We start from the raw sequence: 25,670 nt of genomic DNA on the forward strand, positions 1-25,670 counted from the left end.
CCCTTGCATCCCAGGGATGAATCCCACTTGGTCATGATGGATAATCCTTTTAATGTACTGTTGGATTCTAGCAGCCAGGATCTTGTTGAGAATTTTGGCTCATTAGGGAAATCGGTCTGTAATTCTCCTTTTTGATGGGGTCTTTGCCTGGTTTGGGGATCAAGGTAATATTGGCCTCATAGGATGAGTTTGGTAGNCATAGGATGAGTTTGGTAGCTTTCCTTCTGTTTCTATTTTTTGAAATAGCTTTAGGAGAATAGGTATTATTATTTCTTCTTTGAATGTTTGGTAGAATTCCCCAGGTAAACCATCCGGTCCTGGAGTTTTGTTTTTTGGAAGGTGTTTTTTTTTTTTTATCACTGTTTCAATCTCTTCATAATTAATTGGACTGCTTAAAAGGCAATTTCTTCCTGTTTCAGTCTTGGTAGTTTATAGGTTTCCAGGAAGTCCTCCATCTCTTCCAGATTGCTTAATTTATTGGCATAAAGCTGTTGATAAAAGTTTCTAATAATCCTTCCAATTTCATGGTGTTGTGTGACCACTCCCTTTTCATTCATAATTTTATTAATTTGGGTCCTCTCTCTATTCTTTTGGGTAAGTCTTGCCAGTGGTCTGTCAAATTTATTCTTTCAAAGAACAAGCTTCTAGTTCTGTTGATCTGTTCTACTGGACACCATGTATCAGGAGATAGTGTCAAATCCCATATGTTAAGGGTTCAATCCTCCAAGACTCCCCACCTTTCCAACTTTAAATACCAGTTGGCAAGCCCAGGCTATCACCTGGGCTTCTGGCAGACTGGCTATCAATTGGAGGTTCCAATGACCCCTCCTTCCTTTGATTAGTTTGCTAGAGCAGCTCACAGAACTCTTGAGAAGCATTTTACCTACTAAATAACTGGTTTATTATAAAAAGATAGAACTCAAGAACAGCTGGATGGAGGAGATTCATTGGGCAGGTATGTGGGAAGGGACACAAAGCTTCCATGCCCTCTTCCAGGTGCGCCACTGTCCCAGCACCTCCATGTGTTCACCAACCTGGAAACTCCCCAAACCCTGTCCTTTTGGGTTTTTATGGCAGTTTCATTTTATAGGCACAAATGATCAAATCACTGGCCATTGGTGACTGATTTAACCTCTAGCCCCTCTCCTCTCCATAGAAATGAGGGTGGTGGGACTAAAAGTTCCAACCCTCTAATCACATGGTTGTTTCTCTTGGCAACCAGTCCCGTCCTCCCGTCCTCCCATGCTCCAAGTCAATTCATTAACATAAACCCAGTTGTGGTGGAAAGGGGCTTGTCATGAAGACCTCCATTTCACCTTTATGGCTCTGAAGCAATTTCAGGAACTGAGGACAAGAGACCGAATATTGTAACAAAAAATGCTCCCATTGTTCAAGAAATCCCAAGTGTTTGGGGAACTGTGAAGCAGGAACTGTGGGCAAAACCCAAATACAGATGAGAAATGTATGTCTGATCATTCAAAATGACCAAATACATATTTCTCATAAGTCACAATATCACAAGTATAGAATTCTAGGTTGGCAGTTTACACTTTATATTTATTGGGAAGTCCACAATTTTACTATTGCTCATTTGAAGGTAATATGTCCTCTTTCTTTCCAATTTTTGGCAGTTTCTCCATGATGCCCTAAGATGCAGTTTTGTGTTAATTCTGCTTGGTTGTAGAGGTTCCTCAACCTATGGCTTTCCGATTTTCAATCTCTTTTAGACAATTCCCAGCCATTATTTCTTAAAATAATGCTTCTGCCATATCCTCTCTCACCTTGCCTGGAACTCCTACATGTATGCTAAATTTTTTTCACCATGTGCTATATAACCCTTTTGTTCAATTCTTTATTTTCTATCCTTTTCTCTCTCCGAATTTCAGTTTGGGTATTTTTTGACATATCTTCAGGCACAATTCTCTCTTTAGCTGTGTCTCATATGTAAGCTCACTTTTACAGTTCTTAATTTCGGTTCCTGTATTTTTCAGTCCCAGAATTTCCATTTAAATCTTGTAATTTCTAGTTCTCTACTGAAATGTTTTATCTTTTCATTTAATGTCTTGAACATGCTAATCACAGTTTTTGTAAAGGACAATGGCGGCAATATTTGGAACTCACATGTAACTGTTTGTTTTTTCTATTGATTTTCAACAATTTTTGTATTCTCTATTCTTTTTATTGAATGCCAAACACTACTTCTTTAAAATTGTGAAGTATTCTGGATAATCATATAGTCCCACATAGAGGGTAAATTACTTTTAAAATTGTAAACATATTCTTGCCCTCTTCCTTATTGTGGTATAATTTACATACAGGGAAATTCAGAGACCTTAATAGTTCAAAGAACTCTGACAAATACATAACCCATAACCCCTATCAAAATATGGCACATTTTATCATTTCTTATGCCTCCTTCCCAATAATTTCCCTCTCCACAGAAAATAAATTTCAAGAGATGAATGTATAAACAAATTGTGGTATAGACACACAATGGAATACTACTCTGCAATAAAAAGACTGTGATACACACATCATAGGTTCTGGGTGAATCACAACACATTCTGCCGAATCAAAGAAGTTGAACAGAAAAAAGTGAATATAGTATGGTTACATTTACATAAAACAGGAATAAGTCAAATCTAATCTATAGTTATAGAAAGCCCATCAGTGGTTGCTTGGGACCAGGGGTAGAGGAGATATTGGCTGAAAGTGTGCACATGGAAGTTCTGGGAGTGATGAAATGTTGGCTGTGGTAGTGGTTTACACAGGTATATGCATTTGTCAAAACTAATCAAACTGTACACTTAAAGTGGGTGTATTTTATTACATGTAAATTGTACCCCAATAATGCTTAAAAAGGTTATCCAGGTTTTCTAGTTGTTCTCAGCTGGAAGATTCATCTGATACAAGTTAATCTGCCACAGCAGCCAGAAGCATAAATGTATTAATGTAATTTTGCATATTATGTCAGCCACATTGCTTAATATTCTCAGTTCTGTATTATCTGCAGGTTTTAATGCTTTAAGTCATTAACAGAAAAAAAATTTTTTTTAAAGATTTTATTTACTTATTTGACAGAGAGAGAGACAGCCAGCGAGAGAGGGAACACAAGCAGGGGGAGTGGGAGAGGAAGAAGCAGGCTCACAGCAGAAGAGCCTGACGTGGGGCTCGATCCCGCAACGCCGGGATCACGCCCTGAGCTGAAGGCAGACGCCCAACCGCTGTGCCACCCAGGCACCCCATTAACAGAAAAATTTTAACAACATGGTATTAAGACAAAGTCTTTGGTCACTCCAAAGTATTCTGATATCACCAAGCTACTTCATTAGTACTCTCACTATTCAACAGCTGGATATTTCTCTAAAAATAACAGAAGATAATTTATTCTCTTTATCCACAGGACATCGTGCACAACTTCATCAAAGTCTTTGCTGAATCCAAGATTGTATTTACAGCATTCATCAACTGTTTTTTAACTTCAGAAAAAATTGTCCATTTTGAGATTTATGAATATTTTCTCTACTAGCTATCAAACCTGACGCACGTTTTCGACTCCATCTGCAACTTCTTCAAGAAGCAGAAGCATACTGGGATGTAGTTTGCCTGGTCCTGGAGATAGGGTCGTTTAAAACTTTTCATGGCTTTTCTTTGTTCTGCAATCATCTCTCTACATTACTTATCTCATACTTCCCTATTTGAAGGTTATTTTGTTTGCTGGAGATGTATGCCTTGTACGTCTTAATCTGAATATAGCTTAAAAGACACTTTCAGATGTCAGGATACTTGAAGGCCTTAAGTCAATGGATTATTTGTGTGTTATAGAATCTATATTAAGCAGACTTTCTTTCAGATTTTCTAAATAGGTAAATGGCATCATGTAATTATACTAAAGTGCTGCACATTTCCTTTTCTCTTAAATGCTCTTCATCATGCTTCCAATCCTTAGATTCATATATTTCCCTATAAATATCTTACTTAGGTATCACACAACTTGCCTTTCCTATTCAATCTATTCCACTTGAACTGAATCTTAATATACTTCCCCATTTTCATCTTGTATAAAGTATAATTTTGAAAATTCTCATAATGTAATACAAATCACATGCCCTTTTTAAACAGATGCCCAAAAGATTTGCTTTTCTTAATAGTCTAATAATTTCACTAGCCCATGTCTTGGTATTGGTTATTTTAGGTCAATATTAGTTATTTGCTGTGCTTTTCCAAAACAGAATTTCAATTTCTTTCCTAATTCTGGGGTTCTTGAAATGTTTTTTTTTTTTTTATGAACTCCTGGTAATTCCATGTTTAATCTTCTTTGCCTATCTTCAATGACACTTTTTAATCTTTAAAAAAACCCTTTTATCTTTGATTCAAAAATTTTTTCTTAAAAATTTTTAAAATAATCTTTTTTCTTCTTTATACCTTCTGTTCCTTTTAGGGTATTGTTTTATTTATATGCTCTTATGTTTCTATTTACAATTCTGAAATATTTCCTTCTATTTCTAATTCTTTCCTGCGTTGTCAAGCTATTTCTTATAATTCTGTTTTATGTTGTTCTTTCATGTCTTACGTCATTTCTAAGACTTTGAGTTCCTTTTGCAATAATAGGTTACAGTTTTCTTTTGTGGGCATGTGTTTTCTGGCATGCCTCCATTTTCCACACAGATGTTACTCTGCTCATTTTTTCTTATAGTTTTATATGGGATTTGGCCTTGATACTATTATTTTGTTCATTTTTGTATAAAATAAATTTTCTTGAACTTTTGAAATAGGATTCAGAAAAGCTTCGTAAGCAGATTCATTCTTGTGTTGTTTTTGCATTGTGTTAAAAAACATGACAGCTTGATTCCTGGGATTTCTTGGCTCTACTTCCTTTCCACACTTTGAACTAGACAATCTTTTTGGTCTATTGTCCCTATCCTGTTCAATTTTGATTCCACTCTCAGCAACCTTTCTTCAATGTGACTTGTCCTGGAGGAAAGCTTGGACTAGTTGGTTTTGAGAATTCCCAGAGGCTAGAATGTTTTAGCCCCTTAAGTCCTGATGGTTATATTGTGGTTTTCCTGTTCTCAGATCTAACAGATGCTACCCTGTTGCTTCTTTCTTGTTCCTCTGAGACACCAGTATCATTGCCGGTCTTGGAGGTGTTGGTGCTTTAATCTCACCTACTAGTATCTGGAGGGTTGTGAGGATGCCTCATTACCTAGTTTTACCATCAATGTGATTATGTGTTGTTTTAATGTGTGAATTGAAAAACTATTCTGTCCCTGCCACCATCTTCCCAGAATCCTCTCCGTGTATTTAATTTTATACAGAAGTATGATGTGGATTTCTTGTGGAACAACTGCTGTTATTAAGTCCATGCTTTTCCTAACACTTTCGTTGAAACTGTTCCACTTCACATCTTACTGTGTCATGCCAGGATGATCCATTTGTTTGGATCTCAAACCAGGCCTCATCAATTGAAACTATGCTTCATCAAAGCCTTCAACGTTTCTTGTATTTGACAAACTCACCTTACTTCACCTCAACAAGTACTCAAGAAGTATGTCATTCTTGGGACGCCTGGGTGGCACAGCGGTTAAGCGTCTGCCTTCGGCTCAGGGCGTGATCCCGGCGTTATGGGATCGAGCCCCACATCCAGGCTCCTCTGCTATGAGCCTGCTTCTTCCTCTCCCACTCCCCCTGCTTGTGTTCCCTTCTCTCGCTGGCTGTCTCTATCTCTGTTGAATAAATAAATAAAAATCTTAAAAAAAAAAAAAAGTATGTCATTCTTAACATGCTACCCAATTATGTAGCAATAAATCTTAGCTCAATCTCAATAGACTGGCATGACAACACAAACAGCCAACTTGGAAGGCACACTAATAAAACTACTTGAGATTGGCCATTTTGAATGCACCTACTTGAAACAGGTATATGTCAGAATTAAATATATACTAGCTGTCATATTACCATTCTCAAAACTATAAACATAAAAGCAGGGATTCCACCAGTTTTATTTACCATTTTATCCCCAAAGGCTAACACTATGCTTTAACACCTAAAACAAATACACTGAATTTGTTTAATGAATAAATGGGCTCTTAGCAGATTCTTGTATTAACTCTTTCCAACCTCCTATTCAATGGGAGATGTCTCAGTACTACCCAACGTTTAAAACAGCAACTGCATATTGTTTGATGCCAGCTTTGTAAAAGCATTCATGCCAACTGGATATGCTATAGTCCTTTAGGGTGATAAGATGGGTAAAGAAGGTTGTCACTGTTTTGGCAATGCTCAGACAATCCATTTGGCTAATATAACAAGTCAGGAGACAAGGACATGATCAGAGAGGGCAGTCATAAGATGCAGCCAGATGTCAGAAATGTTACATCACATCTGGTCAGCTAACATAACGGGTTGAATTCCGGGAACCTCACAGTCAGAACTGGGTCATCCAAAGACACTGGGATTGCTCCTTATAAAAGGTTTAGTTTCCTCCTTGACACAGCTGTGTTGGCTTCCCTAGAGGCCTTTGATTCCTCTTTAAGTGTAACTCCCCTCTGGGAAACCTGGATACCTTGGACACCAGGACCTCAAGTAAGTCTCAAAACAGCTTCTCTGAGTAGCCACTCATCTGGGCCTCTAAAGCAAACAGCAACTACTGAGACAGAGGAGGGGAGGGGAGATAAAAGGAAGGCAGAAGAAAAGACACAGAAAGAGGCATTTCACATACCAATGTACTTCTTAATGAGCAGATGGGAAGAGGGTTTTGTGAATTAACTTCACTAGATGGCAAAGCTTTCACACCCTATGATTTGCTTAAGTCTGAACTGAAGCATTCTGTCAATGGGCTGGGTTAATGAAAATAAGCGACAAACTATTAAATTCACTACCTAGAAATATTAAGATACTTATTAACAGTAAGCCTTTACAACAAGGTTGAAAATACAACAGTAGCATTTTCTTCAACCAGAGCATTATATATGTCAACTATGCACAACAGTACCATCTCTGAAAGAATCTTGCCTGGGACCATTAAAATAAACATTTTGATAAAGACAAAAATGAAAAATGCTAATAACCATCTAGTCTATGGAATCTATGTACCATGTCACTGTTCGCGCTTGAGTAAGCATCTGGTGAAATCATGTGAGATCGACTGACTTGAGACTATCAAAACGTTTCCTACATCCATGGCTAGATGTCACTCTCATTTAGAGAGAAATTTTGTAAGTAGGCTCTTCAAGACCTCCACTACCTCATAAAGGGCACTATTAAAAATCAAAAGTAGGGACACCTGAGTGGCTCAGTTGGTTAGGCATCTGCCTTCGGCTCAGGTCATGATCCGAGGGTTCTGGGATCGAGTCCCCCATCGGGCTCCTTGCTCAGCAGGGAGCCTGCTTCTCCCTCTGCCTGCTGCTCCCCCTACTTGTGCTCTCTCTGACAAATAAAAATTTTTAAAAAATCATAAGTAAATACAAGGTGAGGGAACTTGGATCTCAAGAGAATGCGCTAATTAGAATAATTTCTTTTGTTTATTATTGTTTCTAAAATATGATTTCAGAAAATCTTTCCCACAAAGGTGAAAATTCCTAATATCTAAATATAAGAATACTGTGACACAGTCTCAGAAATATTATCTCATAGTACAGCATTCCTACATTTCCCAGAAAACAATGTCAACTGAAGCTTTTCTTAGGCCACAGTTTCAAACTGATTTTCACCAAATTGCAAGCATTTTAATGGAGCTGTTAGAGAAGTCAAATCACATTTAGCACCCTTCCAGCCCCCCCCAATGGGACATATATAATGAGACAAATATTCCTTGATTTTAAACTCTTTTAGTGTCATGTACTTGAGACAAGCATGAGGGAGAATTATGAAATAGTATGTAACGCTTTAGAGCATGTATTTTTTTTTAAGAATTTTGTATTTTGTTATTGCTTATTCCTCACAACCAACCTTCTGTAACAGCAGTGTCCAGAATTTCCTGTGAGGATGAAAATGCTCTGTATCTGTACTGTCCAATACGGTGGCCATAAACTCCATGTCACTACTGAATATTTGAAGAGTGGCTGTGACTAACTGGATATTCATGTTTTATTTAATTTTAATGAAATTTTAAGTTGCCACACGTGGCCAGTGGCTACAATATTGGACAGTACAGTTCCAGAACTCAAGTGAAAGCAGATATCCATATTAAACAGAGATTAATGAACACAACGGCCAGTCCAGAATGTCAGCAGGTGGAAAAAGAACCACTGAAGTCATGATTTGCCAGGGGAAGGAGAGGGATTCTGGTTTACTATTTATACAACTAAAACTGGGAGAGACTACCTACCCCCCTGCCACCTACATCTATATTCATAACAGATGTACACGATCGATAAAAGAAGTTTCAATATGCCACACAAATAAAAATTACTTAGCTGGAAAACAGATGCTCCCAATATGTAGAGAAGTTACTAGTTTCTTCCTCAAATGATATTTGAATATGCCAGATACGCTTTACATAAATGATCACAAACTTTAAAGAGACATAATTAACCAAGATATTTCTTCCCTTCAGTTTTAGGCTTATCCTTTTGTGCTTCCATAAAGTAAGGCTATGAATGGGAGGGTCCCTATTGGTTCTTTCCGGCTTTATCAATCAATGAGACTCAGTTTTACTTGAGTGTCTAAGAGTCCCATTTCTCTTGCCTAAATATAAACAATCTCTCAAAATGCCCAGGAGGAGAAAGAAGGCCTCGAATGTTATGCAGAATGTTCACCAGTCACTCCACCATGAGCTGATGGAGTTTGAGGTCCACCTCTGCAAAGGCCCTGTTGATAAGAGTTGTCACAGCCTCATCTGTTGCTCTGATGTCACTATGAATTTTATCAACATTACAAGATTCACAAGTTTCAATGCTACTTGCAACGTGAGCCACAACTATTAGAACTACCTGATTCAGCTACCAGCATTAACAATTTAAAAATCTTTACCAGAAACGGTTTTTCTGAAAACACGGAGAGGAAGTAAAATAAAGGGGGGGGGTTTGATGAGAAAAAGTAAGAAATCAGACCTTAGATTCCAAATACATTTTGTAGTGGTTTGTTAAACAGTTACCTTGTTCTACAAGTGCTCTGTTTATGAGAGTACCATGAAAGTGCTTTTTTTCTTTCCTTTTTTCCTGTGGGAGAAGGGAAGCAATGAAGGAAATGAAAGAGTTCATTTAAGTGCCATATTCACATAAGGCTAATTTGTAAAAGCTCTATCCAGCTGAATATATTTACAGCCACCACTGGCCCACAAAACTTCAGTTGAGAAGACTAATTGAGATTCTTCAGGAGAAGTCCCTTGTCTTTAGTAGTTACAGAATGTCTCATTAGGCATTCTGTACCTCCCCCTTCTCTAGAATACTAAGTCTGACTCTGCTTGGCCTGGGTCTGCGGCTTGTGAATTTCCAATAGATTCTAATACACCATTATTGTAAGGCTGCTGATTTTGTTTTGCAGCACCATTTGCTTTTTGTTTTTTTGTGGGGTGGTTTGTTTTTTTTTATGGTTTAAAACTAAAGTTTCATTTAACAGAACTGTATTAGTTATATTGAAATACTGTTTAAAAAACAAACAAAAACAGAACTGTGCCCCACATCCAGGAATGTAACATACGGGCTACAGCCCCTATTAAACGCCATCTCTAGTCTTGTACTAGAAACGTGCTTCCTATAAAAGGGGATCATTAGAGCTGATGGCTAGAGTTCAGAGAGACTAGCAAACTCCATAAAATCTTATTTTCTACCCATTTTCAATTCTCTATATAGATGCGATCTTTGAGCATTTGACTTTTATTAGGCCAGAGAGAGCATGATGCCCATTTGACTATTTTTATTTTCTTCTTTACTAAAATGACATGCTGTAGACTCCTCTGTGTTTTTTAAATGCCTAAAGATGTTGGAGAAATTACTGTCATGGGAAACTACATGTTTACTTTAAATATTTAATTAGAGGGTCTCTCCCACGAGCTAGAAAAGAATCTCTTAGCAAAATTACAGAATAACTTTTTCCTCTCACTGCTATCTTTACATTTAGTATTACAGCCTTACAAAGAAGCCTGGCATGGAATTAAAAAGGCACAAAGGTCTCCAGGTATCTGCCATTGTTACTGAGTTTTCATCTGTAGGTAAGCAGTGACGTGCGCGCGCACGCACACACACACACACATTTACATACACATCCACGTGTATGTGTACGTAACACATCTGCCTAAGCCCAGTTTGGCTAATTATTCCATTTGTGCTTTTCCCATAAGAAAAAAAATATGCAGAGTTGCCTCTAACTAAAAGGTAACATAATTTTTCCAGAGTAAAAGGTAAAATTCCTTACAGTTGTAAAATTTAAATAAGTGTTTTTCTTCTAATTAAATGTAATAACTTATGTGAATATACGATTTCTTTCAATTTCCAACTACTTTTCTAAAATGACATTCTGAAGGAAGGCCTATTAGCAAATGAAATTCCACTGACAATTTATTTCAGCCTTTAATATATTTTCTACTAAAAATCAAGTTGTCAAGACAGGAAAATATTACTGGTTTTGTTATTACAAAAAAAAGTGAGAATTTTTAATTCACAAAGGATGAAAACACAAGACACTGATCTCACCGTACATACAATATTACAATAAACTAATTAGCTGTAGACTAATAAAACATTTAAGACTCCACATACACACATATGTACTTTGAAACAAGAAACACAAGACAATTTTAATCTTCGTTATGTCCACAGCTACCAAGAGAAAGAGCATCACTGGTTTGAGTCTAATAATTTTGCTGGCATACAATCACTATATAGGCCAGTTCTAAAGCATATTGTATTGTTCAAAACATTGTTAGGCAAATATAAACATTCTCATTTGGGGACTTTCTCTCCCTGCTCAAAACAATCTGCTTTCCATAGCTATCAAGTAGCGTGGTTTGTTACCAATTTAACAACACCACAACAACAAACAATATTTTTGCCACAAAACTCAGGTGAGAGATTTTTAGACAGATCATACAAAAACTATTTGTTCCCAAGGAAGGCAATCTGTAAATTACAAATGCAATTCTAAGAAAAGGAGTCTTGGTCACAAATCATTCACTTTCAAATATTGATGAAGAAATAAAAATTGGAGGGGGGAGAATGGAGGAGGTATTGACATGGCAGGGAGTAGAAAAGGTGTGAAAAAATAAGGAAAATATATTTACCACAGGAAATATTGAATTCAGTTGATTTTTTAAAAATGAGGTATAAGAGTATGCCAGTAAATGCAAAAACAAGAAAAAAAATTAAAAACCAAAATGCACATTTCCAATGGAAAATTTCTAAACCTCTTAGTTTTCTTTATTCAGATTAGACATTTCATATACATCAGTTAATCTAGAAAAATACATCTTAAAATATCTTCAACAGACCATGCTCTCTGTAACAAAACCTTCCAAACCCTGTTTTATTATACAAATCAATCTACATTAGTAATGTAAAAAGAAATTCTCAAATTTAGCAATGTCATTTTCCATTTGACATCCATCTAATTTACATATGGGTTTCCACTATTCATACTGCAGTTAGAATTCTGTAATAAATTTTTTCTAATGTGTTCTGTACATATTAAATTATCTAAAAGGTTCCTCTTGTAGTGCATTTACCAGTTAGCAAGTCTATTCAGTATTTTTCCAGTACCATTTGCATTACAGTGATTTGCCTGTAAATGTAATTAAAATCTAAAAGTGCACACAGTTAAGTTTCTCAAATAACAGCCTATTTCTGGAGGAAACCTAATATTCACGGAAAAGATTACCAATATCATGATTAGAAATGTCAGGTTAGAATGTACTCTGAGACTATACAACAAAATTATATACATAAGCTAAAGGACATTGAGTCTTTAGCTTATATTTACATCAAATAATGTCTGTTTCCACAGGGTCATACCAAGAACTCAGTACGGCACTAGATATAATTAGGATTGTTAGCTACAAATCAGCGTAGCACAGACAGCCCCAAAATACCCTGAACTGACTTATGCTAAATTAAACTCCAGTATATCACAGTGTGTTAAGAATATTAGTGTGCTGCCCAAACAAGCGACTAAGACATCCATCCAATAAGGATGGTGTGCAACACAGTGGCGGTGGCAAGCCTTCGCCAAGGGATTACATCTGGGTTATAATGAACTGCAGCACTTAAGACTGCCACTGCATGCAGAAACCCTGAAAAAGAAATACACAGGTTTCAAAAAGGATATACTTCATTTTGTTTAGAATGCCCAAGAGTGTCTTCAAAATAACTGATAGTGAGTACTGTTCTATCAAGTGATGAATCTAACGAAACATGAGAAGAAATTCTACATTATCCAGTTTGAGAAAAAAAAATGTAGTTTTCTTACCAAATTATCCAGTGTATACGACTGGTTAGAATCACAAGTTTTGATTTTTACTGAAATTCAGAGTATGAAATGCAAACATTCAGGATAAAATTAATTCAAAAATCACACACAGTTGTATCAACTTGCAACAAAGCAGCAAATATGAGGGCCTAACACACATCTTGACTCTCCCATTCCCTTCTGATCCCTCAAAAAAGTGCAAAATCAAAGAGTCACTGCTTGGTCCAAAAATAAAATACATCATATATAAGGGTTTGAAATCTGATGGAATCCAGCTTCTATTCCACAGGTTGTCTTCAATAAGAATCAACGCCCGAAGATGGAATTTATTTCCAGTAGAATTAATTCTACAATCTGATTTTGGTAGACAGTATGAACTGCTATATTACCAGTCTCTTTCTCTGGCTTTAACAGAGTGGGACCAAAAACAATTGCTATACTCTGATAGGTCATTCGGTTTTTTTCTCCATTTTCTATAACTCTAAGGGGGGAAAAATAAATTGTTAAAAGAGAAAATAAAACATACAAGAGGAAAAATTCTTCAAATTGTACTATAAACAGTTTGCATTTAGAAATGAGAAATAGTGCTAATTTTCCGAAGATACATACAAGCTAAATTCAGTCCAAACATCATACGAAGGTTTCTTTTGGACAAACACAGCTGAAAGGTATAATTATACATATTCTAACAAACTTAAAATGTGTGATATTTCAGCTTAGTGTTTAAAGTAACATACAGACTTAAGTATGAACTACAATTCAGGTAACAATAATTACTCCACTAGGGTGATGGGGAAAAAATTTCATTAGGATACAGAGATTAAATTTTCATTTTTACTAACTCTATGTTTGTCTGTTTGTTTTTAAATTTCCTTCATTGGGATAATATATTTTACCATTCTAGTGTTGTCAGAAGGCAAATATCAGTTATTAAAAAGGCTACGTAGTAACCTGAAAGCCATGATGGCTTTCTTCTAAGGTAATTTAATAAGTCCTCATTTAATAACCAAGATCTCATCTTCAGGTTAATAAACTTAACAATTTCTGCACTTACACATTAGGCATTAAATGCTTCGCATATAATATTTACTTTAAGTAAATATTTTTCATACCAGACCATTTACCTATGAGGAACAAGGCCCAAAGGAGTTCTCTTTTTCAAGTTACAAAGACAGCAAGTAGCACGGCTGGGATCTGAACCAGGGTTTGAGGGACCCTGGACTCGTGGGTACTATACCACACCTCATAACCATGCATTTCTCTTATCTTTTTCTTTTTTTTCCTCCCTAATTACTATTTCTTCTCTGTGGTGAACCTCTTACCTTTTGAGATGTCTAAAAAGAATCTGCATTGTATCCTGATTTGGCTTTGGCAACTGTCTGATTAGGTCCTTAACAGCAGTGACTCGCTGTCTTGGTTCTTGTTCTAAAAAAAAAAAAGAAAAAGAAAAGAAAAAGAAAAGAAAAGGAAAAAAAAGAAAAACATAATAATGAGAGATTATGCATGAAATTGAAAACAGTGACATAGTTTAGAAACTGACATTTGGTAATACACAGTGACATCTGGTGGTCACATTTAAAATTTCTGAAGTAAAAAAATCCTTTGAAATAATTTAAAAGAAAGATCAAACAGAATGCAGTGGCCTAATCGGTACAGAGGACTTTCAACATGTAGAAAAAAAATTGAGTGTAATGACATACTTACTAATTGCGTTAACAAAATCATTAAAATGGTTAAATGTAAAAAGAGGTTCTGGTAATTCTCGAAAAAACATTTTGAGTGCTCCAGTAATAACATGAATATCTTCCCATTTACTATCATTCAAGTCCAATTTCTCATCTGAAAACCAGAACAGGAAATTTTTTAAAATAACTTTAAACCGACTCTTACAGTTATGAGTGCTTAACAACATAACAATTGGGAGTATGATCTTACCATGATTGACTGCAAATCTCAATTTCTGGATCACTGCAAGGTTGCCACTTACTCTGTATATCCCATCAACATCCAAACCTAAGAGAAAATTACAATATTTTTGTGTTTAAAGTAGGTGTTTGCCTCTTCTAAAGATCCTTGCATGTTTCAGAATCCTTATTCATTAACATGAGCCTAAAATCAAATGGGCAAATACGCTTTTCCTCTAACTGGCTTTTTATAGATGCTTGGCAGAGAGAAAGGGGGTGGAGATACACTCTGAATCTGTTTAATAAACAGCAACAATTCTACTTTGTTTATCATGTAGACTGTAGATCATCTCAAAAAAAATCATCTCATTAAACCTGAAATACTAACAATTTAAGATAAACTTCTACACCTGGGGATAGTTCAGAAAGTAAAGGAAACCAAGAGATAAAAATAGCCCATTATTTTGCACATTTCATAATGTAAATGTACATATTAAAGCATGCTTTTAAAAATGGTGTTCTATTAAGTGCTTATAATTAATAAACAATAACCAATTAAAATAAAGGCTCTATAAAAACAACTGATAATTTGATAGTCTATTCATTTCCTTTAATTTGTGGAATAGAATCATGTGAAATTCACCCAATTAAGCCTAAAAAATCCAAATATTCATTAAATCATAATGCTGTACACATTTAACAAAGCACGTTATCTGACGTGCTATTCATAGAACTTCAAATAAAGGCACAGTGTCTCTACTGTCATGTTGACAAAAAAGTCAAAGACAAGATCCGAAACTGACAGGAATTACAAATTATGCAAATGTTTTAATTGTACAAGAGGTTTTTGATGATGTACAGGTACAAGTTAATGTGATTACCATGATAATTATTTTATGTAAAACTAGTATAAATATTACATTAAAATCAACCAAAATATAAATTGGTTTAAGTATTATTCAACAGGAAATGACATAGGAAGGTTTGTCTATTTAGACACCTCAGAGTTGATTTAACAGTTTTAAAATGTCATCTCATTTTTATTATAAAGAGAATCAATTTTCTCTTGGTAAGTAAACACAATCTCCTATCTTCTACACTGTCAAATCACTTCTTAATAAACTCAGTTTCATAATCACCACCTTCTTCATTTTAAGCAAAGGCCAACTCCAAATGGCTTCAGAGAATACTTCCACTTAATCAGCTAGAAGTGCTGAATATTCAACAGGTGCCTGCAAAGGTCTTAGTTTAAAAGATACTTGTAACCATTAAAACATGTAAGTTTTTGCAAACAAGATGCTTTTCTTAACATCTTACGACTGTTCCATCATTCAAAATCATCAAAATCCTAGGATTCTGATGGCAAAACAATGGGTTAGTGTGCTTAACATAGAAGAAATTCATTTTCTTACCATACGCTTCAACATGTTCAATGCATAACTTCACAAATTTTGGCACTGTGCCATTTTCTCTCTGACAAAGATTAGTGAGATTGGCTCCAAACACCTGATCTGAAAGAGATTTATTTTTTAAAATAAACCACCGTGCTAAAATTTAGTTTGCAAAATGGCGATCCCCATTCACAGTGCTATAGAAGACATTCAGTGCACCCAGACATGGTCTGCTGTGACTCCTGGTTTCTGTGATCTGCCTACCCATTCCAACTCCACTTCAAACAACTTTCCTGCTTTACTAAACTCCATGAACACCCCATTTTTACCTGACAGTCTTTTAGTTTTCTATACCTTTTGCAGAGATCCATCCTCTCCCCCAAACTTAGCTCCTTTTTACCACTCCTGCCCTCAGCTAAAATGTCCTTTCCTTAGAAAAACTTTATGATCAGCCTAAGGTGACCCAGTCATAGTCCCTCTCTATTTCATCACTACGGTAGCTTCTTCATAGTAATCATAATTATATTGTCTGTCTCTTGTTTTTATGTAAATTTCAAGGGCAGGGACCTTGTAATTCTCAAACCAATAGGTATTCACAGCACCCAGGCTCATGCCTAGCACTTAGTAAACACCTGAATAATTTTTTTTAAACTATTAAGACAAGCCTGGTCTTACCCATACCCATCGTGTGCCAACCCTTGATTTCACAAAATGTATTTCAAAGGCTGTTCTATAAGTCTTTCAACCCAACACTTCTGAAATGCCACATTAGTGCTAACTATTGAGGAAAACAAAATATCTGAAGTCCTGAACACCACCACAATGCAGCAACAGTTTACATTTCTCAATAAAAAGGCCTGGTGAAAAATTAACAGCAATTTCTATTCACTGATTTATCAGGCTTTTTTTCTTTTTTTAAAGTTCCAAACTTAATATACTAAATTCGTATGTGTTATCTGGGAGTCCCTGCTTACCCATAACTCTTAAGACTGTTAATCTGAATCACTTAATTAACCGAACTCTACCAGAAGTTTTAAATATCTTTTTAATGAAACCCATTTGCGTATTTTAATTTAGAAGCTTTGCAAACAGATGTTCCAGTGATGGTCTTTTTTAGAAACTTCAAAGACAGATATGTATGTTATATATTAACTTTACCCATGTCTTTATTTACTAATTAATGTCACTGAGTCCTGTATTAGAAAATTTTATCATTGAAATTAAAAGCGCTTGTAAGCACTAAAGGTGTATACAAGTATATGCGATTTTAAAGAATACTCTGTTATTAAGAACTTGTTAGTGCATTATTGCTATTGTTGCTTACAAATGAAATAATAAATATAAAAATTAATTAGGAAAAAACACCTTATACTAATTTTAAAATCACCTGAAATGAGAACTGAAGGCAAACAATCAAGATAAAATTGTTCAATATTTTTCTTCTTTCTACTGTGATAGTGATGTTTTGTTCAAAATGTCTTCTGATCTGTGCATTTCAAAACTAAAAATTTTTTTTTTTAAAGATTCTACTTATTTGAGAGAGACAGAGAGCACACGAGAGAGAGAGAGAAAGAGAAAGAGAGAGAGAGAGAGAGAGAGAGANAGAGAGAGAGAGAGAGAGAGAGAGAGAGAGAGAGAGNAGAGAGAGAGAGAGAGAGAGAGAGTGAACGCATGAGCAGGGGAAGGGCAGAGGGAGAGGGAGAAGCAGGCTCCCCACTGAGCGCGGTACCTGAAGTGGGGATCAATCTCAGGAGCCAGGGATCATGACCTGAGCCAAAGGCAGATGCTTAACCAACTGAGCCACCCAGATGCCCCTCAAAACTAAAAGATTTATTGTCATGTCTTCTATCCATCCATCTCACCCCTGTAGTTCCTCCAGTACAGGGTCTCTAAAAACTTACTTTGGTATTTATGTCTGCTCAATGCCTTAGTGTAACTCTCTGTGTGCACTGAAAAATCAATTTTAATCACTCAAATGTATTTTAAACCAATGAACCTGGTAACTTTAAAGAATGAAAACTTTTTTACTGTTCAAAAAATTTTCAGTTTTTAATTTAAAATGGCTTATTTCTGATTCTGGCCAAAGTTCATAATTAAAAACGTCACTTCTACCTACCTTTAATATAACCTTTTTCACGAACAGCTTGCAAAGTGGGGCGCCGTGTAAGAAACTTCTTTAAGTTTTTCTTGGTTTTTTTCTGTTCTGAAGAATCTATGCTAGACACTTTCGTGGCTTAAGACAAACAGATATTAAGCATTTCATAAAACAAAAACTTTTTAATAAAAATTTTTCCACCTAGAACTCAAAACATTAATTTCATATGTAAAAATCATAGTTATAAATTCAGTTATTCTAACTTTAATATAGTTAAAGAGTAGTATGTCAAGAATCAAGCTAACACAGACCCAATTTCAAAGTGACAAACTAAACAAAATATTTCATTTTTCTCACTAAACACTGACTACAAACTGTACCTTTTTGTTATATGTACTAAGATACTGGTTATTCTAATTTATACTCATTATTTCACAAATGATACTACTTATCTCCTTTGACTCTCCATCAGTTTTAGAAGGTAAAATGATGAGGAAAAAAATGTCCATAAAACATAAACCAAAAAAGTCCCTATCCTGCAGTAGCCTTACTGGACTAGGAGTCCAGAGATATATTTATCCACCACAATTATTTGTACTTTAAGCAAACCACATCTCATCATAATTACCTCTAAACTAAGAATAGGACCACCTGAAAAATGTCCTACAATGCCATAACTCTGATTTCTTTTTTGGTTCCAATAAAAAATATCCAAAAACTAAATTTCTTGAAAAGAACTATACTTAAGGAAAGTTGAGAGCACATAGAATGTATTAGTAAAGCATTCAAATAATCAAATTTTTATGTGTTTACATTGTTATAATGTCAGTTAATAGGCCTAACTTTCATTAGAATGTGGGAGAACAAAAATAGAAATGATTTTCTAATCATTCAGTTAATCCAAAGGCCAAAAATTCTCAGTTAAATGTGGAATTGTTAAAATACATTTAACGAGTTCAGCCACAGGTAATGACCTATTTAATAAACAATGTAATTCACAAGGGGCCTGCATTAAAAATGCTACTCTTAAGTTTGCTGGCTTTAGCTCATAACACACACACACACACACACACACACACACACACACACACACACACACACACACACACACACACACACACACACACACGGTCTGGAGGTATGAATGCATGCAGCTGCACCTGCAAAGACATATCCTAGTCCAGAGATGGCTGCCTGGTGTCCAGTGTGAACTATGGTACATGTCCCATGACTTTTGACTTCTTCAAGTGTAAGATTCTATCTAGATCTTAAGCAGTAATTATATATTTTTAAATCAGTATAGTTCAGCTTCCTGGATACCTCAATAGAAATGCATTCTAATACACTTTGCTTCTCTTGAAGGACCACGTCTTAAAATTAGTAAGATGCTGTACGGGTGCACACGATGAGGCTGAAAAATGCAAGGAGTTAACAAGGAGAGATACTCCTAAAAAACTAAGATTACAAATACCTAACATTATGATTTCCTGGTAACTCTGGAGATTCCATTTAGCCTTTATGTATTTAAAATATTCGAAAAGCTAAGAGAAGATGCTCAAACGACTAACAAAATAGGTAAAGAATAACTTACAACGAAGTTTCTTAGGATCCTTATGGTCCTTCTCTTTATCATGCTTTTCTATTCCTGGGGAATCTGGTATCTCCTCTTCAATTGCTTCATCAGTTTCTACTGTCTATTGATTAAAGATTTCCCAAACACATATTACACTTTTGAGATTATTTTAGATGTAATAGAATAATTCTCAGAATAATCAGTAACTGATCCTCCCAAATGATTTTAGGGAACCAATTAGTATATTGCATATATGATTCAGACACTTGGTAAATCTTTAAAAATATTCTTTTTCCCCTATAGAGGGGGAATTCATTAATTCTGAATTTCAAAAAAGAAAAAAATGCTGACTATTCACAGGATGATGCGTTTATATACTGATGATGAGGCTATCTTCCCTCATGTAGAGCAAATGCATAAGAATGACAGTAACAAGAGTTAAAAGGTTCTGACCTACAAGACAGAACATGACGCAGCTACATTCTGTGCTAACAGTACAAGAGAAAGCTAACTAGCCAAGGGCACATTAATTTTTCACACCAACGATCTTTTCAAATTATACTTTGTATCAATAGCTAGTAATAGCACTCACAGATTCATGAATGTTGAAAGAAACCCTAGAGCTCATGTACAGCCTAACCAAAAACACTTTTGCAAGTTAAGGAACTGAATCGGGTTCTCAAAGCTTAAATCATTGCTTTGCCTTTCACACTGATGTCTTTATTCAACTCTGAGCTTATTTTTGTGTATAGTGTTAGGAAAGGTTCTACTTTCTTCCTGGATAATCCAGTTGACCCAGCACCATTTAAAGTCTATTCTTCCTTACTTTTCTACAGTGCTATCTCTGGCACATAGTGTCCAAAGGAATGTTGATTTCTAGGTTCTTTACTCTGTTCCACAGGTCTGTAGATCTATCCTGGTATGGATAGCATGTGTATTAATTAATACCCTTACAGAAGTCTTGACATCTCCATTTTCTTCTTCAAGAGTGTCTTGGGTATTTTTACCAAAATTCTGGTAAGAATTTTAGAATAAGCTTGCCAAGTTCCACCAGAAAACCTACTAGTATTTTGAATGAGATTCAAAAATCTCGTCTATAAATTTATAAATCATTTGGAAGAATATTTTATCTTTACATTATTGTATCTTTTAATCCATGATATACTTCTCATATAATTAGATTTTCTTCAATGTTTCTCAAAAACGTTTTGCAATTTTCCCTGCAGAAGTCTGGTGCATCTTTCTTTCCTTTTTTTTTTTAAAGATTTTTATTTATTTATTTGACAGAGAGACAGCCAGCGAGAGAGGGAACACAAGCAGGGGGAGCAGGAGAGGAAGAAGCAGGCTCCCAGCGGAGGAGCCTGATGTGGGGCTTGATCCCAGGAGTCTGGGATCACAACCTGAGCTGAAGGCAGACGCTTAACGACTGAGCCTCGTGCATCTTTCTACATCTATTATGTATATTTCTACAGTATCTTTTGCCGCTTTGTAAACAGTATGTATTTTAAATTTCATAGTCAACAATATGTTACTCTCTTTTCACTTGGCTTATTCCCTGATCCTATAGGCTTCAATTAGAACAACAACAACAACAACAACCCACTTTCTCTGCAAAAGGCCTTCCTGGACCCCTAACACTAGGTTAGCCTCTACCTAACCAGTGTTTTTACAGTAAGTTGTATATCCCTCACCATCATAAACCTCATCACATTTCACTGTATTAACTGCCCAGTTGTCTGTCTTCAGTAATCTTCTGTCTTTGGCTGTAAATTCCACACAGAAAGGTGTAGCACCTGGTTGCATGCTGCTTTATCTCCAAGGCAAAGCACTCCCACATTTGTTAAATGAATGCGGCCATACCTGCTTTCAAGGGATTGGGAACAGATTACAGTGACTAGAGCTGAAAGCCCATACTGGGTAGAGTACAACGTACATTTGAAATGATAGACTGGGCTCAGGTTGCTGGATTTTAGTAAGAGTCACAGAAGCTTTACTGCGCTGGAGAGTATTATTAAAGTTAACACTAGGGAGTTTCATATAGCAATGCTATTAAGAACAGATTGGGGTGGGGGATGAGATGAAATAAGAAAAACTGTTTAGGAAGTGACTCTCATCTAACATATAAAGTTCTGATGATGGTTTCAGGAGTAAATGGAGAAGAAGAGACAAGACTCAGAAATATACATTATTACAAACTGCAAAGGAAGAATATTTATACAGATTGGTGAATAACTGGCTAGAAGCAGTAAAAGAAGAGGAAGAGTTAATACTCAAGATTCCAAATCCAGGTGTTTTGAACTGAATGCATCATAAAAATTTTGGAGTTTAAAAGGATACTTGGAGACAATCAAATCTAACCTCTCTATTTAATAAGTGAAAACACAAAACCCATAGTGATAGGATACCTCAGTAAGATCATAAACCTTATTATAATGAGGCTTCACCTATAGTCTCTGAAAGACCTCTCAATCTCTACTAAAGCCTGTGATTCCAAACTTTTTTTCAATCTTTGTTTAGTTTAAATCCATAACGCACTCCCGTAAGTATTTACTTTCCTTTTTGTCACTGGTGTATGATCCTTAGTCAGGAGCCATGTCCCCATATAGTGAGGGTGTAAGAATATAGTCTGAAAAAGTACAGCCCCTATCTGTTTCTTCCTGCTCATACTAACAGCAGCAGAATATAAACTTGAGGTTCTTTTTGGTCGTTGTGTGTTATATAACACTACATGTTATATAATGTATTATATTATGTATCATATATATATTATACACACACACATAAGAGGAAATTTACCAGGAACATGAGGGTAATGAACACATCTCTGGATGGGAGACGGGGGAGAACTAGAACATGGCTGGGGTAGCTAGAGAGATGTCATAAGGAAAGAAAAAGTGCTCCTGAAGAGACTATAGCTTCATTCATTTCATACCTTTACCTAGGACCTGTCTCCACCAAACAGTAGTGTTCCCAACTCATTGGTCATTAAATAAATACTATGTACTAGGAATGGTTTGTCCCTCTTCTTGAATTACTTCTTTTTGGACCAACGCCTCATGTGAAAATTATTTAAAATCCACTACTAGCAAGTATTGTATAACTGAGAGTATTAGATCATTCGCCAGCCCCAAGGAACTGCTAAACTACCATTGCCTTTCCTGCCTCTTGTCAAAATACATATTAAAAAAGTGTTTATCACATACAAACTGGAATAACCAATCAGAATGCAGAAAAGAAAAACAACTCTGAAGTAAAAAAAAATTACCTAAGTCAAACACATACCTGATTATTGATAGTACTACTAAGAACTTTAAACCAATCATTAATAACAGTGTCATTATCAGACTGAATTAGCAGTTCTGTTCCTTGACGGGTTTTCAGCTTTAGAGAAAAGGAGGGGGGAAAAAAGGAGGATGGTTAGCGCTTTCAACAAAATGGAAAAAAAAATATTTTTAAGATTTTATTGTTATTTTTAAGTAATCACTACACCCAGTGTGGGGTTTGAACTCACAAGCCTGAGATCATGAGTCACATGATCCACTGACTGAGCTAGCCCCCAAATAAACGAATATATTCACGCCAAAGTCCAGAAAACCACCAGCAAAAGACTAGATGCCATAATATTATATTGAGTGATGAAAGGTTAAAGTAATGCATAGCAGTGAAATATCTTTTAATATAAAAGAATCCCAGAGGAATTATTTTATAAAACAGGGAGTTTTCCTCACAAAAAGTTCTCAATGAAAATCTGATAATTTAAGGGTCCCAAATTCCAACACACAAATGCGATAAAACTTGAAATCTGGTATACTGTATCATTAAAAAATAAAAGCTGTGCATTTTTTAATTAGAACTGAAAATTCATTTGTAAAGAAATAAAATCTGTGATATTTTTATGTAAATCAAAGGAATGTTTTTCTCTCTCCAATTAAAAAATAAATGTAGAAAAAACATATGAAAGAGTTAAAACTTTGATTATTTCCTATTTAATAGGCAAATAAATATAATGGCTTAATACTAAAACAAGGCATAGACAATAAATGTTACACCATTTTTGGGCAGAAACAATACTAAATTGTGTCAAATCATAAACTAACTCAAGTCAGGATAGTATGTATTATTCTATATAGAGGGCAGTAACCATTTTATGTATAATTTCTTTGGTTCAAAGTTTCTTACACTTGATTGAGGAAAAATTTTGAGGTATTAGGAGCAAACATTCCTCCTATTTTTTGGTTGGTAACTGTTTATTTTTTTTTCCTTGAGGAACATATGGCAATGTTTCCCAAACAACATTCTGAAACATATGCCTCAAACATAGTTCCTGAAGTAATGTTTAAAAAAGGTATTCCTCAAAAAAAAAAAAAAAAAAGGAAAAAAAAAAACAGTTACATGAGATTAATTCGGGAAATACTGGATAAAAGAAAATTAAACAAGATTCTCTCCTTCAAAATGTCTCAGGGATTTGATATTCCAGGGTGCTCTGCTTTTCTAAGGAAAGACAAACATCTACACCACTGCCTACATTTATTTGACCATGGATTCGTTTTCACTCTGAAATCACTTATTGAAACTGCAAGGCTAATTCAGGAAACACTGACTTCCTTTCTTGTACTTCTTTCAAGACAGTGGATTAAGCCAGTCAACCAATACTGAATATTCACTGCACATAAGATACTCTGTTAGAAGTTCTTTCTTAAAGATAAGGAAAAAGATAGTCTCTCTGCTTAAAAAAAAAAAAATCATCATCATCTAGTGGGACAAGTAATTTACAGATGACGGTAACCTAAGGTACACTAAATTAAATACTATGTTAAAAACATAAAAAAGAAGCATCAGGGTTGTGGTAGCATTTCTGATGGGTCTTGGAAGATAGGTAAAACTTGACAAGCAGAAACTGCCATGGGTCAGTACTAATAAAGAGTAAAAATCACAGCAGGAAAACCTAGGCTTCACTTGGAAAACAGCAACTGCATGAACAAAACAGGAAAGGACTGACACATGAGGCTATAAAGGAAGGCTGGGATCTGGAAGACTTCGCAAAGACAGTCTAAATAATTCTTCCCATCTCCATATATACACCCTTCTGCAATGTGCCTTTACTGCGCCTCCATCAACAGGTGGGCTCTAGTTCCCCGCAACCCTGAGTATTCACCTGGCCTTCTGACTGCTTTACCCAACAGAATACACTGATGTGTGACTTCTAAATCTAAGCCTCGGGAAGTGTCGTAGCTTCCACTCTCACCCTCTTGGAAGCCTGACACTACCATGTGAGGCAGCCTGGGGCAGCCTCCTTGAGAGAGAGATCTTATAAAGAAGGAGGCCTAGCAAACTGCTGGCACCGACACTAGACATGTGAACTAGACCATCCAGATCCGGGCGAGCCACTGAATGACTGAAGCCTCATGAATGGTCCCACATGGAGATCAGAATCACTCAGCCTAGCACACGCCAAACTGAACAAACGGATGGCTCTTTTCTCAAGCTACTAAATCCTGAGGTGGTCTGATATGCTGCAATAAATAACTGATATAGACTCATGTATTACAGGGGGGGATTTTATTTTTTATTTATTTTTATTTATTTCTTTGAGAAAGAGGGAGAGAGAACAAGCAGGGGTAGGGGTAGAGGAAGAGGGAGCAGATTCCCCACAGAGCAGGGAGCTCAACACGGGGGCTCGACCCAGGACGCTGAGATCATGACCTGAGCTGAAGACAGCCTCTTAACAGACTGAGCCACCCAGGTGCCCCTGGGGGTACAGGGAGGAGGAGACTTTTTAATGATAAAATGGACAAAACGGAAAGGTTTCAATTTATTTTTCAATATTAGATTTGGTAGGTAAAGGAAACCACACACCCCCCACTTTTTTTTTTTTTTTAAAGATTTTATTTATCCACTTGTCAGAGAGAAAGCGAGCACAAGCAGGGGGAGCGGCAGGCAGAGGGAGAACCAGGCTCCCTGCTGAGCAGGGGCCCCCCCCCCCATGCAGGACTCGATCCCAGGACCCGGCGATCATGACCTGAGACGAAGGCAGGCAGATGCTTAATGGACTGAGCCACTCAGGTGATCTGAAACACCCCCTTTTTATTCTTAGTAGGGAAAGGCGATATTGTGGAACAAAGGCTTGTCATCTATAGTCTGAGATCCAATGACTTACCCAAATGAAGCCCAGCTTTTCATGCCAGCTTTTTCTCCCTTAAATTATGATACCAAACTGACTTAATTAATGACCAGCTTTGCCTTAATCAGTCACACTGAAACAGCTCAAAATAATTCAAAATAAGAACATCCAATTACTACAGTTT

At 36.0% G+C, this 25,670-nt stretch overlaps 1 protein-coding gene across 7 annotated transcripts in view; it reads right to left on the reverse strand.

Annotated features, from left to right (window-relative positions):
* Positions 1-11,321: 11,321 nt before the first annotated feature.
* The window catches only part of ARHGAP12 (Rho GTPase activating protein 12), a 114,255-nt gene continuing 99,906 nt past the window's right edge, over positions 11,322-25,670 (reverse strand). For 6 of the 7 annotated variants that reach the window (XM_034644351.1, XM_002920453.4, XM_034644350.1 and 3 more), the window contains 8 exons: positions 22,648-22,746; positions 19,384-19,486; positions 17,814-17,930; positions 15,719-15,817; positions 14,338-14,415; positions 14,107-14,241; positions 13,725-13,827; positions 11,322-12,883 (listed from right to left, as the gene is read on the reverse strand). In XM_034644351.1, the coding sequence (XP_034500242.1) occupies positions 12,709-12,883; positions 13,725-13,827; positions 14,107-14,241; positions 14,338-14,415; positions 15,719-15,817; positions 17,814-17,930; positions 19,384-19,486; positions 22,648-22,746 (909 nt within the window). In that variant the 3' untranslated portion in view covers positions 11,322-12,708. The remainder of the gene's footprint in view (positions 12,884-13,724; positions 13,828-14,106; positions 14,242-14,337; positions 14,416-15,718; positions 15,818-17,813; positions 17,931-19,383; positions 19,487-22,647; positions 22,747-25,670) is intronic. The other variant, XM_011226495.3, reaches the window with a different exon arrangement.

The sequence above is a fragment of the Ailuropoda melanoleuca genome, chromosome 15, assembly GCF_002007445.2.
Source record: "Ailuropoda melanoleuca isolate Jingjing chromosome 15, ASM200744v2, whole genome shotgun sequence".
NCBI classification, from domain to species: domain Eukaryota; kingdom Metazoa; phylum Chordata; class Mammalia; order Carnivora; family Ursidae; genus Ailuropoda; species Ailuropoda melanoleuca.